The sequence below is a fragment of the Neovison vison genome, chromosome 1 (assembly GCF_020171115.1).
Source record: "Neovison vison isolate M4711 chromosome 1, ASM_NN_V1, whole genome shotgun sequence".
NCBI classification, from domain to species: domain Eukaryota; kingdom Metazoa; phylum Chordata; class Mammalia; order Carnivora; family Mustelidae; genus Neogale; species Neogale vison.
In genome coordinates this window covers 183796246-183808777 of record NC_058091.1, presented here as the reverse complement: position 1 = coordinate 183808777, position 12532 = coordinate 183796246, and the positions used below count along the sequence as shown (strand labels likewise).

Here is a 12532-nt window from a genome sequence, read left to right as displayed (position 1 = left end):
GAAGAACAAGGTCAAAGGACTTAACTTTTGGGGCTGGGATAATTCTGCTCTACTTACAAACTAGTAAGTAAGTTAGCCTGTTATACTTCCATGGGTGTGGAAAAAGGTATGAGTCTCCTGGATCAGAAATGAAGGACTTGACTACTCAAGGCACAACAAGCATTATGGGCATCACCAAGTTTGTGTCCTTTCCCTTCACCCTGCAGATTCCGGGGGGTGGGGGGAGGTGCAGCACAGCAGGCTTGGCTGGATGCCTGCGCATAGAGTGGCTGTGTTCCAGGGGAGAAAATAACTGTATATAAACTGACAAATGAAGAAACAAAATGTACAATTCCATTCATCCATGACAAGGAGTGTTTCTTTGATATGAATGAACCTCAAAAACATCATGCTAAGTAAAAACAAACAAACAAACAGGAAAGACTACATCAAAATCAGGTTCCCTGATTTTGTGCCCAAAGGACTGTGTTTATGTCCCAGTTATAGCATGTATCATCCCCACATGAAGACTTATGCCGAATCTGTGGCCAGCTTCTAGAAAATACAAAGTACCTTATGATATATCTTTTATGTACTGATTCTTATTTGTATTTCTTTTTTAGTTCCTTGTCCTCATTTATTTATGTATTTTTTGTCTTGTGATACTGTGGTTGCCTCTACAAGCCCTAACACACCTTTGGGAGATGACGATATTATTGAAACATAGTTTTAGGGTCCATATTGCATTTTTACTTTCCCTCTTCTACACTAGGAGCCCCTTGAAGGTGAAGGCAATGTGCTCTGGTTAGCGTAGTAGTAGTAGTGAGAAGGGAATAAAGGTGGGTGGTGAAGCCCTGGGGCCTTACAAGATAGAAATGTCTTCAGGGAGGAATAGAATCTTTGAGCTGAATTTTAAGTGAGAAATCAGAAATTAGCAGGTAAAGGGTAGCAGGAAGGGTAAAGGGATATCCAAGGGTAAAGGGATATCTTTGGCAGGATTAAAAATGAGTTACCTTAGTGTCCACTTTAGAAGCTGTTTTAGAAAGAAAGCAAGCAGTTGCTAGGTATTTTGTCAAATGAATGACTGAATAAACTCTGTGCTCTTGGACAATTTATATTACATCTTTGAGTCAGGCTTTTCTTTTACATTATAAAAGAATTGGGCCAGGGCTCCCTTAGGCCCATTCCCAGGTCTACAGTTTGATTCAACCTCCCCTTTCTCCTGTACCATCATCTCCCTGACCAGCACTCTCTCTGTAGCTTTCAGATCTAACAGTGTCTTATATAGTGTCTTATATATAGTGTCTTATATATAATCTTATATAGTGTCTTAAATAGTATCTTTGAAACTATTTTTTTAAGCATATGAATTTAACACTCTTCAGGAGATTTCTCAGAAGAAGCATCAATATAGACTAAGATGCCATCGATGAAATGTGAAAAGGCAGTGAATGAAGCTTATAAAGGATTGATAGATTTACACAAGGTACTGCAGATTTCACTTTAACATATTAACAGCAGATTGATGTACTGGCAACCCTTAAGACTTAGTTCCTGAAACTCCTATCTGGGACTTTTACCCTATGTCATTTGATCTTTCGGTACACATTGTCTTCAGACCAGTGTCTTTCTCACAAAACCTACAGTCATCTAATAGTACCTCCATTTGAGAAAAAGCTGTCATTAATGGGGGGAGCAGTAGAGCTCCTAATCTACGTGCCAGGAAACCTGAGGGCCTCAGGTTTTGATCAGATTAGAGCTCTTCAGCTGCATCATCGCTGGTGCTAACTGCCAGGCTGGAGATGTGTTCAATTCAATTTGCAGCAATTAAGGTGACAGCAACAAATGCACAAAAGTCATATTTCCAAGCAGGTCCATGGAGAGAAACAGGCATTGCCTGTGTTTCTTCACCCTGCAATTTTAAAATGATGAGAAGGAAAACAGTTCCAACAGTGGGGAAGAGGAGCATGTGCTCCCACACACCCAGCAGTGGTAGTAAAAGGATCTGTTGAGGATGAAAGTCCTGTGGAAGTCAGAGAATCAGCCTGGGAACACATCCCCAGTGTATTATATTTCCTTCCCAGATCTCCGGATAGCGGTTAGGCCTGTTAGTGACTGAGGGGCCTGTGCAAAGGTCAGAGAGAGCTCAGGGTAGCTTTTTGGGTCCTGTTGTGATTAAAAAGTCCTAGGAGAGATTTTGTTTTTAGCCCTGGGTCTTCTAGCCCAGTTCACAAGTAGAATGATGAGAAATTTTGCTGCATAGCAGCAAACGTCATGGCCCTGGGCCTTTGAAAACAATCTTAAGATGCTGGTAACATCTTAACTGCTTTCTTATTATTTTATAGAGCATGAGAAAGAAATTAGTTTGCTAAATCTGAGGAGAAATAGAGCAATAAGTATGTTTAAGTATAAAAACCAAAAATATCAACCAAAATTATCCTATTTTCTACAGCTCTAAAACCCTTGCAATGATTGAATATTTCATTGCTCCTAAAAGTTGAAGACATTAGTATATTTTGTGTCAAGCTATTAAACCCTTGGTGTTATGCACATGGCAACTTGTTTTTTTTTTTTTTATTCCAGCTAAAATTTTACATAAAAATTCTGTTGCCTCATGAAAGAAATGATGTATTTTGCTTAATTTGAATCATTTTGATTTTATTTAAAATAAGTTTCTAAAAAGATCATGTTATTACAATAATATCTAGTTACTAACTCTGAATGTATTCGCTTTTTTTTTTTAATTTTGTTCATTTATTTGAGAGAGAGACAAAGTGAGAGAGCATGAGAGGTGAGGTCAGAGGGAGAAGCAGACTCCCCATGGAGCTGGGAGCCTGATGTGGGACTCGATCCCAGGACTCTGGGATCATGACCTGAGCTGAAGGCAGTCGCCCAACCAACTGAGCCACCCAGGAGATCCTCTGAATGTATTCCTAAGACCAACAATAACCTTTCTACGTGTTTCATTTTGCTTTGGGAAGCATCTCGATGGTAGCTCTCCCTCTGGATTGATAGCCAGTGGACTTATAATGAACATCACTTCCCAGTCCAGTGCTCTGTTCCCCATGAGAAGGAACACAGGCAAAGGAGCTACTCACATGTCCACAGTCTGAAATTTCTCTGGCACCTATTCAGTTGGCAGTTATTACTGATTCTACAAATATTTACTGACTGCCTACTATGAGCAAGGCTTGGAGCTAGGTCCTATGGGTGATGGAAACAGCAATCTAGTGAGAAGGCTAAGAATTTTCCCACAATAACCGGCAGAAGGCATTGGCCAAACACACATACTGTAGTCATGCCCACATGAAAAAGATTGCAAGACTTCATTTTCCTTTGCTTGATCACTAACGTCTTCACTTGCAGTCTTAGCTGTAGATTATAAATCTGCATTTGCAGCTTGAGAAGTTCTCTGTTATTGACTGACCTTTCTAGTCAGCCATAAATGGCCTATGTGGTAGCTCAACTGGTAGAATACTTAAAGTTGAATATCCGGGTTCCAGCAACCTAACTCTGTAACACTCTGATGAACATATCAACTGGGAACAAAAATTCCTTTGAGCAGGAGCCTAGAAGAGGCGTGGTTAAGTTCTAAAAGAAGGGTCATGTTGTGGCAAGCTGAGTTCATGGGGGTTGGGTGGGGAAGGCACCTGCATTCTGTACTCCTGTCCCATATATCTACTCTAGAGAGATTTCTGACAACAGAATTTATAAATCCTTTGGCTGTACAAACCTTAGTATATAACATGTATTACATCTATGGTGATGTTTTTGTTAATAACTTTTGTACTATCTGTAGTTTCATCTGGGGCAGGACGCAAATCTTATAATTTTAAAACTTTTTTAAAAATGATTTTATTTATTTATTTGTCAGAAAGAGAGAGAGCACAAGCGGGGGGAGCAGCAGGCAGAGGGAGAAGCAGGTTCCCCACTGAGCAGGGAGTCCAAGGCAGGACTTGATCCCAGGACTCTGGGATCATGACCTGAGTCCCAGGCAGACACTTAACCAACTGAGCCACGCAGTCTTTCCACAAATCTTACTCTTTACCAATTCAGCAAATAGCTGGCTCACAGAAATATTGGTTATGACTATGCCCTCCACTGTCTCTAATTCTCACTATAGTGCTGGTCCTTTTTCTTAGAACAATCTCCTTCCGATCCAGTCTCTACTCTTCCACATCTATCCCACTCCCAGCCCCTACCCTTTCTGCAACTAGAAAAATTTTATGTACCCTTGAGGTCTGAGCTGAGATAGGGCTACCTCTGGAATCATTTTCCCACCCTGCACAGCCTCCAGAATAGATCACTGGCCCTCTCTACAAGCTCTCAGGTCATTTCCTAATATCTCTGCCACAGCATTTAACACAGTATGTCAATTGTTGTCTGTCTGCTTATACCAAGAGAAACACCATAAGTGCAGAGGCTGTGTCTGGTTCATTTCTAAATGCCCAGCATGTAACAGAATTCCATAATATTTACTAAATAGATGAATGAATGGACATATCTGTTAGAATGTATCCTTTTTATTAGCTAGATGAAATATTTTACTAACAACTTATATTGTGGAAAATTAGTGAGATTTCCATTAACCATTCTTACACCTACTACTCTTCCCTCTATCCCACCTAAAAACAGGTCCCCCCAAAATTCACCCCTTTACCCAGCCAGTCCCTAGACATACACATAAGGTCACATTCTGAACATAAGCACTTAACTCTAAGATATACCCAAATGAAAATGTTGGGACGCCTGGGTGGCGCAGTTGGTTGGACGACTGCCTTCGGCTCAGGGCGTGATCCTGGAGTCCCGGGATGGAGTCCCACATCAGGCTCCCAGCTCCATGGGGAGTCTGCTTCGCTCTCTGACCTTCTCCTCGCTCATGCTCTCTCTCACACTCTCTCTCTCTCAAATAAATAAATAAAATCTTTAAAAAAAAAAATTAAAGAAAATGCATAAACATCATATTTAGGCCAAAGCTTGAGAAATCATAATAAATCAGAATATAAGGAGGAATCTCTAGTGTGTGAAGCATTGCCCCTCTAAGAGGTAGGGATGTTCATAAGAACCCCTGTATTTAACAGACAAGGAGGATTTCTCATCAGAGATGCTGCACATGGTTGTGCAAGTTGGCTCTGTACAACCCCAAGGAGTAGTGCTTATGTAGACTAAGTCATGAGGAGCACCCCTAGAGGGGCACCACAAAGCAGTTGTAATAAAACTCTAGCCTTGGTGAGTGGCCATGGGGAAAATCCACACTGTTTTTTGCAGGCCAGAAGTAACTGATTTTTTCCTCTTCTGGGGAGAATGGGAGGTGGAAAGAAAGTTAACTATTGGCCATTCCTTCCCATCATTTTTGTAACAACTCCCCTCCTTTAAAAGGACTGGGGAAAGCCAAGCTGCTGAGAGTACAGGTGCCACACACAAAGGAGACATTAATTACATTTGAGTTGGTTGATGGATGTACTGCAAAATCCACATTTAGAACAAAATGCAGAAGACGATGTAGTTGTAGCCAAAGTTCTCAACCTACCCTGACACAGTAGTCCTTCTTTTCCTCTTCTCTCATGCTTAATTTTAAAATGTTCAGAAAGTATAGTACAAGTAATTTCTTTTATTAAATGTTTAGTAAGTCCTCTACTTAACTTAATCATGAATTGGAAGAATTTGTAATCTTGAAACATTGTATAAAAACTGATTTTCAAAAACTAATTAATAATGATTCCCTGAATACTGTAACCTACTTTTACATTTTATTTGAAATGTGGTTCATAACAAGTATTCAATAAATAAAAAGGTGAGGAAGAATATTCCATCTTTCATATTTTGAAAAGATAACAAGTTGGTGTTTCTTGACAATGTTCTGAATAATTGAATGGAAAAATAATTGAAATTTTTGCAACAGCATAATTTTTTTGAATCTTGATTATTATGGTTGTTAAGGTATCTTCTTATATATTATTTTATATCTGTTTTTTTCTGCTTTTCCTCATCATCCATCCCCTATTTTGGAAAGATTCTATAGATTTTTAATTCTAGCTTCTAATACCAACTACTTCAAGAACTTATAACTTCTTACCACAACATTAAAAAAAAGAATGGAAGATACTTTCTAAAAAACAAATGTGCTATTTAAGATATTAACACTCTAAAAAATTTCAATGCAAAGCTATAAAAAATGTTCAAGTTTGACTCTTACATGTTTTGAATTGACCTTTTTCAGACTTTTCACAATAAACCTTTTGTCAGCTGAAAACATCTTATGCAAGTTGGTAATCTTTGGTGTGATCAAAAATGTGTTTTCTCTTGAAATTTTGGGAAGAAAGAAACAGCAACAGTGTGGTTTTCCAGTCTTCCGAAGTATCCCTATATAGGACAGAAGAAACAAAAACTTATCTATAATAACTTATCTACAATATCTATAACAAAACCAGGTGACAAGGCTTCCCCATGAAGCCTAGAAAACATGTGAATGAGGACAAACTAATAATGATTGCAGGAGCTTCATGGTATTAGCATCTATGTTAGAGGATTCAAGAAGACACTGATGAACCTAAGAATAGGAGAACACTCAAATCTCCACAGCCTCCATATCATTGGGAAGCAGAATGGGCCAATATAAGAACAGCTGAAATTGTGAGAGCTTTTTGCCACCCAAATTTCTGAGAAGCACAAGGGCTACACCCACAATAAGGTCTGAAAAAACTAATGCAGTTAAGGCCCTATGAACTCCTGAAACTAATATCTGAAGCCGCCTTGTGAATTAGGAGAAACTGCTGAAAAGAGACTCCAATAACCAGAGCAGAGATGTGTAGAGGCAAGGGAACGAGGTTTCAGATAGAAAAGAAGAGATCTCAGAAAGTATGAGGTCCTAATTTTGAATGCTTCATGAAAACAATCGGTCAAGGGCCATGAAACTAGAAAAGATAGCCTGACCCATCACTCTTTCAAAATGGTTAAGAAAACCAACTTTGCTTAAAAATAAGCAACAACAGACAGGTGTCTCCATTAATTGCAATAAAAATGATTATAAGAGCATAGAAAATCAGCATATCGGGATGATATGCCCACAAAACAGATAAAAGTATAACATGATCTACAGAAAATTAAAGTTAACATTACTTAATACTAAAATTAAGAAGTTCATAGAAGAACAATATAAATCAAAAGTAGAAAAACTCACGATACATATAATTGCACACCCCCAAAAAAGAAAACCAAAGTGATGGAAGAAAACACATACAAAGCATTTTAATTCAGTAAAACATTCCCGGAATTAAAATGGAAAAGATTTAAGTTAAAAGAAAGATTCCTTAAAGGAAAAGAAACTTTCCTTGTCCAGATCCATGCAAAAAGAGCAAGTCATTTATCTGGAATAGAAAGCCAGCTGGAGAGGGACACCTGGGTGGCTCAGTGGGTTAAAGCCTCTACCTTTGGCTTAGGTCATGATCCCAGGGTCCTGGGATTGAGCCCCACATCAGGCTCTCTGCTCAGCAGGGAGCCTGCTCCCCACCCCCCCCCCCGGTCTCTCTCTGCTTGCCTCTCTACCTACTTGTGAATTCTGTCTGTCAAATGAATAAATAAAATCCTAAAAAAAAAAAAAAAAAGAAAGAAAGCCAAGTGGAGAAATAGGAAAGTGTTAGGGGAAGGAGGGAGCAGCAAGGAGCTCCAGGTAAAAGGAAGATAAGAGAAAGAAGTACTAGTCAAATTATATGGACCTTATTTGGATATGTATTCAAACAAATTTCAACATGCCCAAGATAGTTGGAAATCTGAAACACTGTATATTTGAAAATATTAAAGAATTATAATTTATGGGTATGATAATGGCATTATAGTTATGAGTCTTAAAAAGTCCTTTATACTTTTAGAGACAACACCTTATTTATGAATGAAATTATGTGATGCCAAATATTTGCTTTATGATAAAAAAAGAGGATTGGAAATAATTGATTGGATAGATAAAACAACACTGGCCATGAGTTAATAATCATTGAAGCTGTGTAAAAATTACAAGGGATGTTTCATGGTGTGTTGTCTACTTGTTATATATTTAACACGATTCTCAATACAGAGTTTAAAAAGATTTTTTTTCTCTTGTCCTCAGACAGTATGGACAGTTCAAGCCTAGGCAAAATAAATGTGTTTCATTTTCCTAAAGAGACCCAAGATTGCTAGAGTATCAATTTATGGAAATATTTCCCCTGGTGTTATGCTGACATGTTGCAATTGTTCAGATGCATCTTCCTTAACGTTAATTCAGTTAACTTCTTTAAAAAAAAAATCCACTCCCCTGAACCCATGTGTCTGAGAAGCATTTTCTGGTTTTCTTTTTAGGATTGTGGAGAAGGGGTATTATAGTGAACGAGATGCTGCAGATGCTGTTAAACAAATCCTGGAGGCAGTTGCCGTAAGTATGAATTGACAGCGGTAGTGTAATGCTTGGTAATCTTTCCTTTGTATAGAATCGTCCCTTAACAAGTGCATGTCTGTAACCAGCCATAACATTTACAGCAAAACAGTAAGAAATGCTTTGCAAATCTTAATTAAAGGAAATAACCTACCTGTCTTTCCAACTCCTGTCCTGTGATACCAGCCTCCACATGAGCTGTCAGATTGTTCTCATCAACCCAGAGGATTAGATTCTGTTGCAAAGGGAGAAAAAAAAATCTCATCTTCAAGAACTATTGACATTTTCTGAGGAAATATAACTTCCTAACTCAAGGAAGTTGGTGACAAGACAAAACTAGCAAATAGGCTTACCCACACTACTACACTACCCATACATATATCCCAGACTACACAACATGACGGGTATAGTAACATAGGCAGTATATTACACAGTCGTTGGTTTAAAACTCAGAACACTGCCTCTATTCAGGGATTAGTTTGAATTAAACTGTACCTCGTACCTTAGCCAAATTATTTAACTAAGTTTAATGTTTCCTCATTTGTAAAGTGTGAATAGTAACACTACTCATAAGGTTGATTATAAGGATTAAATGAGATACTGCACATAAATAATTTAGCATACAGGGGTGCCTCGCTAGCTCATTTGGTGCAGCTCTTGATCTTGGTTTGTGGATTTGAGCCCCTTGTTGGGTGAAGAGGTTACTGAAAAATAAAATCTTTTAAAAAATGCTTCGTAGACAGTACATTGAATACATTTATCTTTTCTCTTGATTGCTCACACACTGAAAGATGCAGTCCTCCTATATAATGCCATAAGTCTGTTAAAATAATTTCCCATTATTATGAAATCAAATCAGACTTTGGGGCTTATAGTCATTCTTCTCTCGTTCTTTCCATTTCTTGAGTTTGTTTTTCTATTGTTTTTGTTGTTTGGTAGGGAATTGGAGGAAAGTAGAATGTGATAAATATAGATCTGGGAGCACAGAGGTTATTGATTTTTCTTTCAAGACAAGAAATACGGGAATTCAAGTGAAAAATTCTGACAATTTTATTTTTTTAGGGAAGAAATATAAGTTAATATTTTTAAGGAGAATGAAGTTTTATAAGTTAATGATGGAAACTATACACCCACATTTACACAAAAATGTAATTTTGAGGCGCTTGTTGGATTGAATTAATAAGGAAAAGTTTGCCTAGATAAAAGAGGCTCCGCTGGTAAAAACCTTCCCATCTATTTAATGGTGTCTAATATGTGCTGGAACACTTTGGTGATTCATTCATTGAATATAAAGTTAGAACATATCATTCTTTGAACAAATGGGGTGAAGCCCAAGGGGAAATGTTTATCTGTGTTAGACAAATCTAGGGGCACCTGGGTGGCTCAGTGGGTTAAGCCTCTGCCTTCAGGTCAGGTCGTGATCTCAGGGTCCTGGGATCAAGCCTGGCATCAGGCTCTCTGCTCAGTGGGGAGCCTGTTTCTCCTTCTCTCTCCCTCGCTCTCTGCCTACGTGTCATCTCTGTCAAATAAATAAATAAATAAACTTTTTAAAAAAGTTGTGGGTTTTTTTTTTAAGATTTTATTTATTTATTTGACAGAGATGATACGTAGGCAGAGAGGCAGGCAGAGAGAGTGAGAGGGAAGCAGACTCCCTGCTGAGTAGAGAGACCGATTCAGGACTCGATCCCAGGACCCTGAGATCGTGACCTGAGAAGGCAGCAGCTCAACCCACTGAGCCACCCAAGTGCCCCAAAAAGTTTTTTTAAAAAGAGACAAATCTATAAAATATATCTAGAATTGAAATATATTCTATTGTTTGGAGTCAATTATATAACTAAAATCATCATTCAATATCTTGAGAAACCAGCCACAAGTGACCAAAGCATATGTCCTATGAATTTTACCCCCAACCAAAACAGGAGGGAGGGAAGAAGGAAGGGAGGGAGAGAAGGAAGAAAAGAGGGAGGGACTCTGACATTTAACTAGCCTATATATCATTGATGGAAAGGAAACAGTTTTTGCAATCTGCATAAGATGGCTAGAGATAACAGGTCTAACGAAATCCATGATTGAGCTATCAACACCAAGTTCAATTGGCTTTATAGCTTAGTCTTTCCAAATTATTCCTTCTTGTAAAAGTGGTTTGGTCTTTTTGCGGTAGTGGGGCATAAAAAGTTTGAATTGGGGTTGGAGCTAAGCAGGGAGGCTGCCTTGGAATTTTACTCTAAGTACACAATGCAGCTCCTGATTATATGAGTACTGAATTTCAAATTCATCCTCTTACCATACCCAAAATAATCACTCCATTTCAGATTTTTCATCAAATACAGTATAGTTACTGTCCCCGGTTTCCTAAGCTTGTCAATTTGGCAATGATTTTTTAACTCTTCCATGACTTTCTCCCCTCAATTCACCTTCTTAACTTCAGCTGGGCCTTCCTTCTACTGCCCATGAACCTAGACCTGCTGCCTACCATGCTGTGACTGCTCCTGTTGGGCTTTCTTAAACAAAACCAACCAACCCAACCCAACCATTTCCAGTTGCTTCCTGTTCCTGTCCTTAAAAATAGGTCTAGAATTCTCTTTCGCAGTCCCTGTTTTCACCTTGTCCCTTCTGAGTTCTGTAATGGCAGTTTTCCGTCTTTCTTAAATACCCATTTAAAAACTTCATTCCTCATTACCACATGAAGTAGATTATCTAGTTAAGCAAACATGCTTGCAGTGGCCCACTATCACTTTACCTAAATCAGGCGGGCAGCTAGTATGACAGTTAAGAGTACTTTGGGATTCAGACAGAACTGGGTTCAGTTTCTAGATGTGAGCTTGGCCCCAATCACTAAACACTTCTGAGCCTCAGTTTCCTCATGGAAAATGGGCATAATATTCAACCTTGTTAGGTTGTCGAAAAGACTAAATAAGATGAAGCGTGGAAGTCAGAGCAATATTCAAAAGAGAGGGAAAAGGATAAGCAACTTCAGACTCCACACATGCATGTAGAGATATATTAGATGTTGCAAATTTATAAGTAGGTGTCTACTCCTCAGCTAAATACTAAAATCAAAAACAATTGACAACAGTCACTGCTCAGTAACTAGTTACCAAAAAAGTAACTGAAAATTTATCAAAATAGGAAGTCACTATTCCATTTTGTCTTTCTAGAAACTGATACATTTGGTGAAACATCCTTACTATCATTTTTCTATTCATTTCATATGAAACAAAGCTTTATAACTTGATCCCATTCATGAGATTCTTTTCTGCTCTCTTACTATCACTTAATTCTTTTCCTGTTATTCAAAATACACCTTCTTCAATATGCTCTTTCTGGTTGCCTCCATTCATTTAGGTCAGCTCTTGATTCTTTTGGCTTATCACAGTGGGCATGCTTCAGTTTAGTGATACCTCAGGTAGCTGACTGACAGAAGTCTGTCCTCATTCAGTGACTGAGAAATGAATGCTCTCAGCATCAGACTTTTCCACCTATTGGAGTTATACCAATTAAGGAATAAAAAGGGTAAAAAGGGTGCCCAACAGGGATGCCCCAGATAGGTGTACCCTATCAAAAAAGGAGGTACTAGACCTCAACTCTATTCCAGATTTGCAGAGATGGCTTGATTAGTCTACTGCTAATCCTCAGTTTAAAACAAACAAACAAAAATTGTTATTCTACCTACTAAGAAAGTTTCAGTTTAAAAAGTAGGTTACCAAACAAAGGGGACAAAGAGAGAGAGAGAGAGGCAAACTGAGAAGCAGACTCTTAACTATAGAGGACAAACTGATGGTTACCAGAAGAGGGTGGGGACATGGGGGCAACAGGTGAAGGGGATTAAGAGTTCATTTGCTGTGAGGAACACTGGGTATATGGAAGTATTGAATCACTACATTGTACACCTGAAACTAATATTACACTATATGTTAACAAACTGGAATTAAAGAAAGAAAAACTTAATAACAACAAAAATAGAGAAGTAAGAGCAAAAAAATAAATTGGCACATTAAAGTCACTCTTTGAAAGAAGTTTTATAAAAATCACATTTCTCTGAATGCTACAATTAGGGATTAACTTGGAAAAAAAATTAACTTAGAAAAAAAAATTAAAGTCATTTCCTTAAGTGTTTCCACCAGGTAGGAAGCAAGCAATTTAAAA

At 38.2% G+C, this 12532-nt stretch overlaps 1 protein-coding gene across 1 annotated transcript in view; it reads left to right on the top strand.

Moving 5' to 3' along the window:
* Positions 1–12532, top strand: part of CAMK4 (calcium/calmodulin dependent protein kinase IV) — a 231679-nt gene that overhangs the window by 151369 nt on the left and 67778 nt on the right. Inside the window, exon 5 of the mRNA XM_044264318.1 lies at positions 8314–8386. Coding sequence (XP_044120253.1) covers positions 8314–8386 — 73 coding nt within the window. The remainder of the gene's footprint in view (positions 1–8313; positions 8387–12532) is intronic.